Genomic DNA, 16,756 nt, shown 5'->3' with positions numbered 1-16,756 from the left:
AAAAATTTCTCCTCAGCTCTCCTCTAATCCTTCTACCAATTACTTTAAAATTATGCCCCCTGGGCACTGACCCCTCTGCTAAGGGAAATAGGTCCTCCCTACCCACTCTATCTAGACTCCCTCATAATTTTAAAAACCTCAATTAAATCACCCCTCAGCCTCCTCTGTTCCAATGAAGAACAACCCCAGCTTATCCAATCTTCCCTCATAGCTAAAATTCTCCAGTCCTGGCAACATCCTCGTAAATCTCCTCTGTACTCTCTCTAGTGCAATCACATCTTTCCTGTAATGTGGTGACCAGAACTGTACGCAGTACTCAAGCTGTGGCCTAACCAATGTTTTATACAGTTCTAGCACAACCTCCCTGCTCTTATATGCTATGCCTCGTTACTATGAAGGGATCCATATAACGTCAAAAAAAAGAATTATTCCAGAATTCTTGCTTGTGATGAAAGAAGTTCTTCCCAATTATTTGGTTTAAAATTTACTTTTCACTAATTTAGATCTTCCAATACTACTCTTCTGGCTTGCTTTAAAGCAATATTTTGGATGTCTTGTTCATATCATTTAATATTTTGTACATACTCGATGAAGTTTCCCTCTTCATTACCTTCTTTTCCCTAGACTGTAAAGGTCAAGCTTCTCTAATGTTTCCTTACAACTCATGCCCCATTACACTTGATCAGTCTTGTTATCCTCTGCACTCTTTCCAACATACATATGTATTTTTTGGTTGCATGGTGACCAGAACTGAATACAGTACTCTTGAATGGGCTGTGTACTACAGCAGTGTAAAACCTTAGCCTCACTTCTACTTGTACTCTATGATTCTGGCTATGTATTCCTAGTATTCTGTTAAGTTTTTAAAAAATTGTTTTACCATATTGCCTAGACATTGAAAATAATAAGTCTACCATCACTTTGAGGTACATTTCTAAGTATCTCTTCTATAACTCAATTAAGATTTTTTTTAAAACCAATGTTCAACACTTTACATTTATCAATGTTTAATCTAAATCTACAAAATATTTGTTGCACCTTCTGTCTCTATTGCTCTCCCTATATTAGTGTTGTCAGAAACTCCGGACAAACTTGCATTTGGTTTTGTTATTGGGGCCAATAACATAGACTTGAAATAAGAGGGGTCCAAGCAATGACCCATCAGGAACTCTCCCAACATCTCTCCCAAGTATGGCACTTCACCTCCCACGCACCCTTTTACGAACTATTGTCAAAAGCTTTCTGAAAGTTCAAATATCATAGGGCATTTCACCATCTAATTTATCCTTAAAGTCCTCAAAGATATTTGAGAGGCAGGATCTCCCCTTCTGAACCTTTGCTGGTTTTTAATGTCATCTTAATGCAAGGACTCCTCCAGATTACCTTCGAATAGTTTCCATTATTTTATCTGTTGATGTATAAAATGCTTCTCCAATTAGGAAATTATAACTGGATTCTACTTTCAGTTTGAATAACGCTATTCTTTAAGTTTTCATTAAGAATTTTGTACATATAATTCCAAAAACAATAGATCAGTTACTCTAACAAGCAGATACACAATGTTGGATTACCTATCTCTTGTACAGAATATCAGCATTCAACTAAAATATCACTGCTTATTCTAAACTTTAGAGAATACTATTCCTTCTTCCACTCTCTTCCCTCCTCCTACCCAACACCCCCATCCCCACAATCCTGCTAAAGTCTACACAAAAACAAATCTTTTGAGAACCACTTCTCATTTGGTTCAATTAGTCCATTTTATAGATTGATACATCAATCATATCCATTACACATAGAATTCACCCTATGCACCCAAATTAGGTTCACCTTATTCACTACTCCTACATTTTCAATTCACTTCCCAATATGAAAAGTTTTAAAAAAAACTATTCATAATACTGTTCAATAAGCAGTTAACATGTTTCTTACTTCAGCCCATGCGAGAATGCACCTCAGGCAAAAAATGTGAGAACAGCTCTCAGGGACAGCCACTTCTTGTTCCACAAAATGACTCAGGCAGATAGGACACCAGTCAATTTGACCAGTTGTTGGAACAAACATCCCATTATCAGCTCGTCCTTGTTCATTTTCTCCACCTGTTAACAAAATCAGAAAATTGGTCAAATCTCAAAAACTCATATTACATAGCAGACAATAAATAACCACAATGAGACCAGGAAAAAATTGCAACATTTATTAGCATCAATAATTCAACTCAACTCTGTCACCTTAAAGCATGATCAGTAACACCAATTATAAAAACAGTTATAAGGCTTGGAAGTAGTTGATGCAATTCATACATCTTTGCTAGTTAGAGGGCAAGAAACCTCTGTAAATATTCCTTCTTGCAAGCATTATAAAACTGTTAAAACTTTTACTTTTTCTTTCCATATTTCTTTTTTTCCCTCTTTCTTTTACATTCATACCCACTTTCAGTCAAATTACTTTTTCACCATGCTTTCTGTGCTTCTCTTTAGCCATATTTTCTTAGAGAAATTTCAAAACTAAGAAGCAACAACCAAAATATTTGTAATATTTCACTGCTGTGCTGGATATCTGTGTAAATGTGTACTTAAATTTGCAAAACCTCAAATCTGGGGCACGGAGAAGGGAAGTAATAACAGGATTATGAATGCATTTAAGTAAGGTCATCAATTCTTTATGATGAACGGCAGTTCCAAAAAATGGGACTTTTGTCCCATTTTTTGGAACTGCCGTTCATTCTTTTGCTTCATATCTTCCTCTGCCCCTTCCTTTCCCTGAAAAGCAATCCCTTTGTCTTTGTGAAGTCTTGAGGATCACCATTAAATCTAAGTTTAAATTTGTGTTTGCATAGATCACAAATTGCTGATACTAAATTTATCAATGAGGCAACAGCGCTAAAAAGTCTTTCCTAAGCTTCTTAGCCCACAAAATTCAAACAGGATAAACCAACAAACGATCAAAGAAGATCAAGTTGCTTTTGCTTCACAGCTGCATTGCCAGGATTCAGGATTACAGTTTGGATTCTCTTGCTGTAAATTATTGAAAAGTTTCTGTTTTTTCGGTTTAAGATCCTTTGTAGGGTCAGGGTCTCAAATGAAAAATTAAGCAACACACAGCCTATCTCAGTTAGTTGTTCTATTTAAGTCATTATCAATGATTACATAAGTATATTAGAGCTTCACCTCTTAATATATTGGCACATAGATTACCTGGAACTGGAGTTAAACAGCAACGACAGAAACTGCCAAGTAAGAGATAAGTGCTCCCCAGTTTAGGCAGTGTGAAGCTAAACCATAGAGACCAGAAAAGTCATATTCAATCCCTAGTCTGTACTGAGTTATCAGATCTCAGCTAAAGTCAAATTTTGATTGATAACGCTCCTGTGAAGCACCTTGGGATGTTTTACTACATTAAAAAGGTGATGCATAAATGCAAGTTGTTGTTGTAAAGTGGAGGAAGAGACACTGCAATTGATCTCAGTGCCAAACAGTTTAGGAAGGAAAAAATGATCCCAGATTCCTGCTCCAGATTGTTATCCAGTGACTCCTACTGGAATTACACTTGCACAGACACAAGGGTTAGGATTGGGCTTTGCTGTAAATCCCCCACATTTAAACAGCTCGGTCTAGCGTCACGTGAAAAAGCAGCAGGCGGGAGAGATACCAGCAGGCAACTGCTTCCCTCAAAACTATATATCAGCAAGGAGTCAATGTCTTCTGGGGAAAAGAGGAAGAGACGAGGACAGAAATTCATAGAAAGAGAAAAGGAAAAACACTTCAAAAAAAATGGCAAGTACTCAATGCTTTAATAATCTTCACGTCATCAGCCAACTAGCCAACAGGTGCACAAAAGTAAATCTCTGGCCCAAGAATGTACATAAACAAATATTAATGTGCTTGAATGCTGGTTTTGAAAGTGTAAATACTTTTACATTAGACCAGGAGTGCCCAAGCTTTGTGTCTTTGTGGGCAACCCAGGTGCACACTATGGAGCCTCACAGGCCACATATAAAGATTAAGTCAAAGTGCCTATTCTGACCTAGGATTTATCAACCAACGATAGAACAAAGCTAAAAACAGCCCTTTTCAAACCGCCAGGCCCACAAAATTCAAACAGGGAAAACCAGCAAAAGCCGTAAGCGCAAATAGAATTGAACTACCTGGGCAGTATGGGATAGGTTGCTTGGACAGAACCCCTCCTCCTAGAAAATAAATCTTGAACACTCAGACAGCCCTTCAGGCTTTCGTGCATATTAGCTTTTTTTTCAAATTCTGTATAAGTAATGGAACATTTGGTATATCTTCAGATTGAATTGCAACAAGCCAGTGTCTCTCCACACTGCCACTGACCTACATTTCGGGCTGTTTTAAGTTGTCAGCTTTTATAGATAGCTTTTGGTTGTTTCTAGGTTGGTACTATGCATCAATCGCATTTCTCAAACATTTCTCCAAGATACAGCCATCATGAGCATGCCCCACCCATGCCCTAAACACTCCTCAAATGAACATTTATGAACAGCATCATATCAACATAAAAAAAAAATCAACACAAGAAAAAAAAAACTCACCCCATCTTCCAATCACTAAAACAATACCCGCTATGCATAGCCTAATACGCCCCACCTGGTCTCATGAATATCACTGACTTCGGTTACAGCTTTTAACGCTCCTCGGACCACCAGCCACTCAGTTGAGGCGTAACATTTATTTTCCAGTTTTTCCTCCTCCTAATTGGCCTGGGTTTTTAAATCTGATTTTTCACCTCTCCCAGGAGATTACATGGCTTCCTGGTGGGTTGAGGTGAAAGCATAACAACTGTATACGACAAGCTAGATGGACCAGGAGGTCTTATCCTGTCTTCATTTTTTGTATGTTGGTACCCTGCACCATACTGCAACTCTTCTAGGTTACTTGTTGCCACCTCCAACAAAATGCTTACACATAGAGCACAGCTGTACAGTAAAGGACATACAACATAAGCAAGGAACCAGATTAGAACTCCCAGAAGTCAACATACAGACCCAAATCCCAAACCTAAGAGGCTGATATGCAGGAAGACGACTGTGGTTGCTTGACGCTAATCATTTCAGCCTCAGGACGTCACTGCAAGAGTTGCTCAGGGCAGCGCCTTAGGCCCAACTATATTCAGCTGCTTCATCAATGACCTTCCCTCCATTATAAGGTTGGAAGTGGGGCTGTTTGCTAATGATTGTAGTCTTCAGCTTCATTCACAATTCCTCAGATAATGAAGCCGTTCATGCCAGCATGCAGCAAAATCTGGACAACATCCAGGCTTGGAATGCTAAGTGCCAAATAACATTTGCGTCACACAAATGCCAGGCAATCACTTATCTCCAACAAGAGAGCCTAACCACCCCCCAACCTTTGACAATCAACAGCAGTACCATCACTGGGTCCCCCACCATCAATATCCTGGGGGTCATAATTGATTAGAATCTCATCTGGAACAGTTACATTAATGCCATGGCTACAGGAGTAGGTCAGGGACTGGATATTTCGGAGTGAGTGGCTCACCTCCTGATTCCCCAAAGTCTCACCTACAAGGGATAAGTCAGGAGTATGATTGAATACTCTCCAGTTGCTTACACAGTTGCAGCTGCGACAACACTCAAGAAGTTCAATATCATCCAGGGCAAAGCAGTCTGTTTGATAAGGACTTCATCCACTAGCCTAGCCATCCACTCACCTCCATCACTGGCATATCATGGCTGCTGTGTGTATGATTTACAGGACGCACTGCACAACTAACCATGGCTTCTTCAGCGGCACCTCCCAAACCCACGGCCTCCACCGAGGTCCCCCCCAAAGTCACACACCATTCTGACTTGAACATATATCGCCGTTCCTTCACTGCCGCTGGGTCAAAATCTTGGATCTCCCTACCGAACAGCAGTGTGAGGACCTTCACCACACAGACTCCAGCGGTTCAAGGCGGCAGCCCGCATCGCCTTCTCAAGGGAGACAAATGCTGGCCTTGCCAGTGATGCCTATATTCCGAGAACGAACATAAAAGAAAATAAACAGCCAAGTAAGTTGTCTGAATATTTATTTAATCCAGCCGCTTCTCCACTTGGTTAATGATGTAAAAGACATTATCATTCTTCATGAACTGTAGTGAATCTCACGTGGTTGTACACATGGTTAATGAACGAAAAAGAAAATACTGCGTATGTATAAAAATTGTGCTGCTCGCCAATGCAAGCTACAGAAATAAATTTGTGCCGCTCACCCACCCTTACCCTTTGTGAAATGAATGGCAGTTCCAGTACGCAATTTTTATTAAATATCTGTACTCAGGGTGGGAGCGATACTGACAAGGCTAAATTTATTGCCCACCCCCAGTTATCATGCAAAGGTGGTGACTGGCCTTCTCCTTGAACTGTTGCAAAACTTGCATTGATGGTGCTCCCAAAATGGTGTTAGATGGGGAATTCCAGTTGGAGGGAACTCAGGAGGAGATGGTGTTATCATGACATTGTTGCTCTTGTCCTTCTTTGTAGTAGAGGTCATGAGGCTGGGAGGCACTATCAAAGTAAATTTGATGAGTTGCTGCTTTACATCCTTTAGATAGTACATGCAGCATCCCCAGTGTACCAGCGCTGGAGGGGGTGGATATGGAGTTCATTGACAGTGGTGGCGATCAAGCAGGCTGCTTTATCCTGGATAACGTTGAGCTTCTTGAATGCTGTTTTGTCTGATTACGCATCTGTGACGTGCCTTGTGATGTTTTCTATGTTAATGGTGGTATATAAATGCATGTTGTTGTTGCAGCTACACCCATCCAGGCAAATAGTATTCCACCACACTCCTGACTTGAGCCCTGTAGATGGTGGAGGGGCTTTGAGGGGAAGCGCCACTTTTTGCACAATTCCCAGTCTCTGACTTGAATGTGTAGCCACAGTGTTAATATGACTCCCAGGATGTTTATGGTGGGGACTCAGAAATGGTGGTACCATTGAAGCACAGGCGGAGGTAATTGTGCCTTTTCTTATTCAAGATGGTCACTGTCTGGCATTTATGTGGCGTGAATGTTATCTGCCACTTTTCAGACTAAGTCTGGATGCTATCCAGGTCTTGCTTTAGGCTGGTATGGATAGCTTCATTAACAGAGTTGTGAATGGGGCTGAACAGTGTAGAATTGTCAGCGAGCAGCCCCACTCCTTATGAAGGAGGGAAGGCCATGAATGAAGTAGCTGAAGTTGGTTCAGCCAAGGACATTTCCCTGAGGAACTCCTGTAGCGATGGCCTGGGGGTGCGATGATTGATTAGCCTCCAACAGTTACAACCATCTTACTGCACGTCAGGTACGACACCAGCTATTAGGGGGCTTCTGATTGCCTCCATTCATCCTCAATTTTGCTAGGGCTCTTTTGTGTCACACTCAGTCAAATGCTGTTTTGATGATGAGGACAATCACTTTCAAGTGTTCTCTCGCATTTAGCTCTTGATCCCATGCCTATAATCGATACTACGATCAGGTCTGGAGATGACTGGTTCTGGCAGAACTTGAATTAAGTACTGGTAAGCAAGTTATTGGTAAGTGCTTGATGGCACTATTGATGACTCCTTCTAGAATTTATTGATAAATGAGGAGACTGATAGAACAGTAATTCGCCAGGTTAAATTTGTCCTTTTTGTAGATAAGACATACTTGGGCAATTTTCCACATTGCCGGGTCAATACCAATGCCACAATTGCCGTGGAATATCTTGGCTAAGGGAGCAGCTAGTTCTGCTACTCAGATCTTTAGCACTACAGATGTTGTCAAGTTCCACAGCCTTTGCTGTGTCCAGTGTACTCAGCTGCTTCTTAATCTCAGGTGGACTGAACCAAATTGGCTGGACATTCTCATCCAAGCTGGGATGACCTTGAAGGCGGCTGAGTAGCATTGTCCACTTGGCATTTTTGGCTGAAGATGCTTGCAAACTCTTCACCCTCATCTCTTGCACTCACATGCTGGGCTCCAACATTGTTAAGGAGAGGGATGTGCATGGAGCTTCCTCCTCCCATCAGTTGCCCACCATCATTTTCAAACGGATGCGGTAGAGCTACAGAAGTTTACTCTGATCCATTGTTTATAGGACTGCTTAGTTATGTCTATAACCTGCTGTTTTTGGGATTTAGCATGCAAACAGCCCTGTGTCATAGCATCGCTAAGTTATTGCCTCAATCTAAGATGTGCCTGTTGCTGGTCCTGGCATACCCTTCTATACTCCCTAATGAACCAGAGTTAATCTCCCGCCTTGATGAGGAATTAGGGATGTGCTAGGCCACGAGGTTATAGATATCCTGACATACAATTCTGATGCTGCTGATAGCCCAGAGCACCTCATGGATGTCCAGCTTTGGGCTGTTAGATCTGTGCGTAATCTGGAGGGTATCCTCATTGTGAAGAAAAGAATACTAATCATAATTCTGTATAAATTAATATCAACTTAGTGCAAACAGGTAGTCACATATCTATCTAAATAGGAATTTGTTTAGTCAATCTGGCTGATTGTCAATTTGACACCTTGGCTGCTCAGACACAGAGAGGCATGCATATCAGTCAAATAGCTTTAAAGCGTATATAGACAGTAGCAAAGATAAACAGCAAAGTTACAGTAATATACAGAACTTGACTACACCTCGCACATATAAAAAAAATAACAGATCCGCCCCCGAGTGAGTGACAGATGTATTTGTTTGAACAAACGCCATTTTGATTCTCTCTGGAAATTGGAAGGAAGATTTGAGCTAGGACCTTCATGGGCTGTATTTATATTTGACAGCCATGGTTCAATCCTTCAGTCCTCCTGAAGCCATCAGAGAGAGAGGCAGGAAGCTCCATTGGAAATTATGCATCAATAATTGCATAAAGTCACAGTTAAGGGATGTTATCGGGTAGAGGTTTACTGTAAGTTTGGGAGCCAAGTCATCGCTTTTATATTCCAGGAATAAGAGTCAAATTCTATACACTACTATAAACCTGCCGTTTTTCTTTGCTATTGTTTACTTATCTAATTATGGTTAAGAAATCTGTTTGCTACTTCATCGCCAAAGTAATGGACTGATTGTGTTTTTCTACCATATTCTGAAGTCACGTGAAGACACGTAATATGCCCAAGTGAGTTAAATAGAGTGACAAAGATTTTTATTTTACACCTGTGTTCACTACAATTATCCAGATACTGGGTATGCAAAGGTACGCCCTGGTTCATAGGGATCGAGAGATCACTTACGGAAGTGGTCATTGGTGCTGAGCAGAATGAAAGTATCAGAGGTCTGAATCCAAAACTGAAGTAAATCAGTTTCCCCCAAGTGATATTCTTTATCACTAGTTCATTACAAAAAGCAGGACAAATCCAATCCGACCAATTACCGCCCCATCAGTCTACTCTCAATCATCAGCAAAGTGATGGAAGGTGTCGTCGACAGTGCTATCAAGCAGCACTTACTCACCAATAACCTACTCACCGATGCTCAGTTTGGGTTACGCCAGGACCACTCGGCTCCAGACCTCATTACAGCCTTGGTCCAAACATGGACAAAACAGCTGAATTCCAGAGGTGAGGTGAGAGTGACTGCCCTTGACATCAAGGCAGCATTTGACCGAGTGTGGCACCAAGGAGCCCGAGTAATAGGAATCAGGGGGAAAACTCTCCAGTGGCTGGAGTCATACTTTGCACAAAGGAAGATGGTAGTGGTTATAGAATGGTTACAGCACAGAAGGAGGCCACTCGGCCCATCAAGCCTGTGCCGGTGTCATAGGGCATTAATAATAGGAACGGCAACGTACCCATGTTAAGAATCATATCTATCCACTCCAGAGTTACACACTTAAGGAATAACACCCATTTTACAATTAACAGCCTTCCACAGAAATGAATGGGAGGAACATTTTGGTTAACAAAAAAGTTAAACACGGAAACATTTATGTGGCATAGAACACAGACAATGGCCATTCAACTTATCCCGCACTTCGACAGCATCAAAGAATTGGCAGAGTTGGGATCGTTTCTGCTCATATTCAGTCTCCAGCTTCCACAGATCCTTATAAAAATCAGTATTTTCTTTCTCGTATAGACGCAGGATCCGTTCAAACGTCTCTCATAGCTTTTTCCGCTTGTCTTTCAGCACCTTCTCATTAAGCTGGGGCTGCTGCACGGGATTGAACTCCATTTCATCCAGTTTCTCCATGTCTTTGATTATCTGTTAGGGGTCCTTCATCTTCAGCACAGCTGCCCGCACCATCATCCGCTGTTTCTTGTTCTTTTTCAGTTCCCGTTTCCTGGTCTCCTTCCGGGCCTGGTCGGTCGGGTTCATGAATTTCCCACTCTTGGCGGAGCTGGTCGATCGCCAGCCCATCTTTGCGCCGCTTCCCTCTCACTCCTCCTCCGCTGAAATAAAATTGAATGTAATCCTAGGCCGCTCGGTGTGAGCAGGTTCAGGCGCTGCGCTTACAACGGCCCGGCCGCCATCTTCAGCCAATCATCTCAGCCCAGGGCATTGCTGCAGGAGTTCCTCAGGGCAGTGTCCTAGGCCCAACCATCTTCAGCTGCTTCATCAATGACCTTCCCTCCATCATAACGTCAGAAATGGGGATGTTCGCTGATGATTGCACAGTGTTCAGTTCCATTTGCAACTCCTCGAATAATGAAGCAGTCCGAGCCCGCATGCAGCAAGACCTGGACAACATCCAGGCTTGGGCTCATAAGTGGCAAGTAACATTCGCGCTAGACAAGTGCCAGGCAACTACCATCTCCAACAAGAGAGAGTCTAACCACCTCCTCATGACATTCAATGGCATTACCATCGCCAAATGCCCCACCATCAACATCCTGGGGGTCACCACTGACCAGAAACTTAACTGGATCAGCCATATAAATACTGTGGCTACAAGAGCAGGTCAGAGGCTGGGTATTCTGCGGCGAGTGACTCACCTCCTGACTCCCAAAGCCTTTCCACCATCTACAAGGCACAAGTCAGGAGTGTGATGGAATACTCTCCATTTGCTTGGATGAGTGCAGCTCCAACAACACTCAAGAAGCTCGACACCATCCAGGATAAAGCAGCCCGCTTGATTGGCACCCCATCCACCACCCTAAACATTCACTCCCTTCACCACCGGTGCACAGTGGCTGCAGTGTGTACCATCCACAGGATGCGCTGCAGCAACTCGCCAAGGCTTCTTCGTCAGCACCTCCCAAACCCACGACCTCTACATCCTAGAAGGACAAGAGCAGCAGGCACATGGGAACAACACCACCTGCACGTTCCCCTCCAAGTCACGCACCATCCCGACTTGGAAATATATCGCCGTTCCTTCATCGTCGCTGGGTCAAAATCCTGGAACTCCCTTCCTAACAGCACTGTGGGAGAACAGTCACCACACGGACTGCAGCGGTTCAAGAAGGCGGCTCACCACCACCTTCTCAAGGGCAATTAGGGATGGGCAATAAATGCCGGCCTCGCCAGCGACGCCCACATCCCATGAACAAATTTTAAAAAAATTACAGTGGGCTGCAAACCCATTTTTTGGTTTCTGCCTACTTTTATTTTGGTTACTATGAATACATTTTCACTTTTATGATAAGATCAACCAGGCACGTTATGCATGAAAATGTTTTACTACAACCAACTTAATCATAGGCTTCCAAAAGCTCACTCTTTCGCCCCAATTTTCCTTTCCTCTTCTTAAGGTGCTAACTTATGCACTGGGGTATAGTTCCATAGGCACATTACCTAAGTGGTCGTTCTTCATGTCTATTCAATGCACGGATACCTGCTAAACATAATGGAAGAGAGGGACATAATGGATAAATCATTGATGATCCACAAGCAGTGTGATGAGGCTACTAGGAAAGCATATACGGTTTTGAGTCATATTACTATGACGGTGCATTACAGAACTAAGAACACCATTACTTAGGCTGTCAAAGGCTTTGGTAAGGCTGCATTTGGTGTGGTCGCGTCCAGTGTTACCTCAGGTGGTAGTGAATATCAAGGTCTTGAAGGTGGTACAGAGAACGGTGGCCAAAATAATACCCAGTGTAAGGGCTCTTAGCTATCAAGATAGACTCCAGAAGATGGGGCTATTTTCATTATAGAAACAAAGGCTTTGTGGAGATGTAATTTAAGGTTTTTAAAATGATGAAAGGGAATAGATTCTGTCCAGTTGGACAAGTTATTTGAGGTGGAAAGGGTTGGAAAAACATGATTATAAAATATCTAAGCAAAAAAAGTTAGGTTAGATGCGAGAATGTATTTCTTTTCAGACAGTGATTGCCCTCTGGAACAGACTACTGAAGAATGCAGTGAGTAGAGATTTCCTGCAGTCCTTCAAAAGGGAACTGGACAAGTTCCTGAGAGGGTTATGGAAGACCAAGAGCAGGAGTGAAATAGGCAGGAAAAACACATATTGCCCCAGGCACAATGACGTGTGCACCATGGATAGAGAAGGAAGTACAAAAATACAAGTCATCTTCGCAAGATGCTAGTAGCTGCCCTTGATGTCAAGGCAGTATTTAACTGAGTAATGGCACCAAGGAGCTCCAGCAAAACTGAAGTCAATGGGAGTAAAAGGAAAAATCTTTCAGTGGTTGGAGTCATACCAGACACAAAAAATTATGTCCTTGGCTGTCGGAGGCCAGCAATTGTAGCCCCAGGATATCACAGCAGGAGGTTCTCAGGGAAGTGTCCTTGGCTGAACCATCTTCAGCTGCTACATCAATGACCACCCCATTACAAGGTCAGGAGTGGAGTTGTTCACCGACAATTCCGCACTGTTCAGCTCAATTCACAACCCCTCTCATAATGAAGTAGTCCACGCCAGTCTCTAGCAGGACCTGTATAATATCCAGGCTTGGGCTGACAAGTGGTAGATAACATTCAAGCCACACAAGTGCACGGTAATGACCATCTGGAACTAGAGACACCATCATCGAGTTCCCCATCATTAACGTCCTATGAGTCATCATTAACCAGACGACAAACTGGACCAGCCATATTAACACTGTGGCTGGGTACTCTGCGACGAGTGGCTCACTTCCTGACCCCCCAAAGCCTCTCTATCATCTACAAGCCTCAAATCACAAGTGTGATGGTACACTCTCAATTGCCTAGATGGGAGCAGCTGCTCAAAAAGCTCAACACCATCCAGAACAAAGCAGTTCGCTTGGTTAGCACCCCTTCACTGCCATTGGCACACTGTGGTTGCAATATGTACAATCCACAGGATGCACTGCAGCAACTCCCCAAGCTTATTTCAAAGCAATTCCCTCCCCTGCAACCTCTAGCATTAAGCAGCAACGTCATGGGAACACCATCACCTCCAAGTTCCCGTCCGAGTCAAACACCATCCTGACTTGGACATACATTACTTTTCCTTCATTGTCGCAGGTCAATATCCTGGAATTCCTTAATGAATACAAATGTGAAAGCACCATCACAAGGACTACAGAAGTTCAAGGAGAAGCTCCATCACCGCCTTCTCAGGGCCTTGCCAGCATTGTGCACATTCCGAGAGCAAATAAAAAAATGTAACAATTGAGTCTCAGCTCCAAGGCAAAATAATGGAACCCACAAATTAAATTATTTGTACAAAAAAAAATCCAATAAATGATTTGAGCTTAAAGTATTCATTTTATGTAGTGGTTACAGTGTAGCACCACTTCAGGAAGTGACTGCAAAACATATTGCAGGTCCTGGTGGTGTAGAAACACCTATTATCTCAACGGTTTCTAAAACATCAGGTTCAAAATAAAACAACCCCACACGCACTGTTGTCTTCAAATCATAACTTTTTTTAAACAATCTTCCCCAATACCTGGTAACAGGATAGCCCATACAGGGTGGAGAGTGCTTCAAAAACTCAGCCTGCTACCACCAGAAAGACATGGCCTCCTCTCTAATGCAAGCATTAACGTTGCCATAGGAATAGATCAACATGGTGCACATGGCCCATTTATATTGCTAATTTCAAGGCTACTGCCAGCAACTAGGTGAATGGAATATGAGACAATTACAAGTGGAGTTCAAACCAGTGCTTCACTGAAACCAAAGGCACGCACAGCACACAAGATTCAATATTACCATCTGAGGTATTATGTGGGACATCAAGTGAAGGTTATTCAGTCATCTTCCTGTTGCAGTAACTGCAATTCAGTTTACAATGTTTGAAAGAAACATTAAGCTTGAATGCCAATAAAAGGATTGAGTAAGAATGCAGTCTATAAAAAATTTTGTTTTGTTCTAGATTCATTAAAAGAACAGTTCATTTTCACTAAATTTTAAGTAGGTTTGCATCTCAAACATGTTTATTACGTAACTTTCCAAAATGAACCAAACAACATATATAGTCCTCTCCTCATACATGCTATAGTTCCAATTTATAATTTCAAGTCAATTTCTCTGCAATAACAGATCATCAGTTCAACAGCTGCTGATAAATGTGCATTGATCAGGCAGCTTTTCTCTGGACTGATTTCACATTAAATGATATACCAATTTAAATATTTTACAATTACAGCAAATACAACCGATTATTTTGATGGCTGTAGCAATCAATATACAGTGATGCTGATCAGTGAAATACATAGAAAATAATGGATACCCAAGAGGGATTAGCAGCAGCAATGCTACAAAAATGATCAGCTGATGTTAATATATAAAATCTATATATTTCAAAGTCTTATATCTACATAGAATTATATAGAAATGTACAGCACGAAAACAGGCCATTCAACAAAACTGGTCCATGCCTGTGTTTATGTTCCACACGAGCCTCCTCCCTCCCTAATTCATCTAACCTTATCAGCATATCCTTCTATACCTTTCTCCCTCATGTGTTTATCTAGCTTCCCCTTAAATGCATCTATGCTAGTCGCCTCAATTACTCCTTGTGGAAGTGAGTTCCACACTCTAACCACTCTCTGGGTAAAGAAGTTTCTCCTGAATTCCCTACTGGATTTATTAGTGACTGTCTTATATTTATGGCCCCTAGTTCTGATCTCCCCCGAAAGTGGAAACATAATTTCTAGGTCCACCCTATCAAACCCTTTCATAATCATAAAGACCTCTTTCAAGTCACCCCTCAGTCTTCTCTTTCTGAGGGAAAAGAGCTCCACCCTGCTCAATCTTTCCTGATAGGTATCCTCTCAGTTCTGGTATCATTCTAATAAATATTTTTTGCGCCTTCTCCAGTGCCTCTACACCCTTTGTATAATATGGACACCAGAACTGTTCACAGTACTCCAAGTGTGGCCTAACCAAGGTTCTATACAAGTTTAACATAACTTCTCTGCATTTCAATTCTCTCTCTAGAAATGAACCCCAGTGCTTGGTTGGCTTTTATTTAAAAATGGCCTTATAAATCCACGTCTCTACTTTTAGTGATTGTGTATCTGTACCCCCAGATCCCTCTGCTGCTCTACCCCCTTTAGACTCAGATTACCCAAGCAGTATGTGGCCCCCTTATTCTTTGTATCAAAGTGTAATACCTCACACTTATCTATATTGAAATTCATTTGCCAATTACACACCTATTCTGCAAGTTTATTAATGTCTTCCTAGACATCATCTAGTGTGCATGTCACATTTCAAATGTCACTTCAAAGTGTCAACAGAAAAGAAAGACAGGCAATCATTTCATACAGGTTCCCTGGAGCTGACAATTTAAAAGCACCCACCAATCTGCAATCTGAGAGCTAATAACTGATTTAGAACTAAAACATGCTTCTCTCCCCATGGTCTAGTAGGTAAAGACACAGTCCTGTGCAGTATAAGGCTACACAGAATCATTACAGCACAGAAGGTGGCCATTCGGCCCATCGAACCTGTGCCAATTCTTTGTAAGACAAAGATCAGGAACAGCTTCTGGTTTAACATTACAGCATATTGTGCAGCCAGAGGCCACGGAATGAGTACTCCTACTTCACAAAATTGACTCAGGAGTTACTTAGGACAGAAGGCCGATTTGTTCTGGAGTGTCCTGGTTCAATATATGGTTACCTCTGCATTCGAAGTACGGGTCTATCACATGCTAAAATTCCAGAAACCTTGCACTACGTTCTAGGAGAAATGGTTTTCCTAACAGAATCTTTCAAATGGCTTTTCATGAAGTACTTATATTCAGAGGTCATCTTAATACACGGGGATCTGATCCCTCAACCCTTTTTTACACTCGGGCTCCAAAATGAGTTTTTGATCTGAGAGGCAATAAAACACAGATTAATATTAATACTTTATTACTTCCAATGTACAAATAAATACAAGGATACATTGTAGGTGCTTCAACTACTATATTTCACCCAGTAATAAATTTTAGGAGCAAGACTTCAATCCATGTCCATTCTGTTCTGGATTTCTTTATAGACACTTTGCAAATTGACAAGGAAAGTTTTTAAGGTTTTTTCTTCAGTAATCAAATTATGTGTTAACATTCAGATTTCCAATAGCACAAAGAAACATGAGACAAATACAGAATTAGATGCTGCTAGTTTGGGCACAATTCACCTTGCCTGTACACAACGAAAATTTAAAATTTCTTTTACCAGAATAAAGGATCTACAAAGAAGGTTATTAACAGAATGTAAACAGATTGTAACCTTGCTGTCAAGTGTTTCCGAGCCCAAGTTGATAAATGTAACATATGGTTGCTTCATGACCCAGTATGTCAGGGAAGCCATGAGACACTGCATATCTTGACTTGGTAACAATAAGTCATTCCGGTTAACAAACAGGGAATGGAAGATTTAGCACCCTTCAGA

General features: G+C 41.8%; 1 protein-coding gene across 2 annotated transcripts in view; it reads right to left on the bottom strand.

The window, feature by feature from the left end:
* The window catches only part of scaf11 (SR-related CTD-associated factor 11), a 66,419-nt gene that overhangs the window by 34,055 nt on the left and 15,608 nt on the right, over positions 1–16,756 (bottom strand). For both annotated transcript variants that reach the window (XM_067999410.1, XM_067999411.1), the window contains exon 3: positions 1,933–2,099. In XM_067999410.1, the coding sequence (XP_067855511.1) occupies positions 1,933–2,099 (167 nt within the window). The remainder of the gene's footprint in view (positions 1–1,932; positions 2,100–16,756) is intronic.

This window comes from Heptranchias perlo, chromosome 18, assembly GCF_035084215.1.
Source record: "Heptranchias perlo isolate sHepPer1 chromosome 18, sHepPer1.hap1, whole genome shotgun sequence".
NCBI classification, from domain to species: Eukaryota; Metazoa; Chordata; class Chondrichthyes; order Hexanchiformes; family Hexanchidae; genus Heptranchias; species Heptranchias perlo.
Note: the sequence above shows the minus strand (reverse complement) of the source record. Positions and strands in the feature narration are given on the sequence as shown.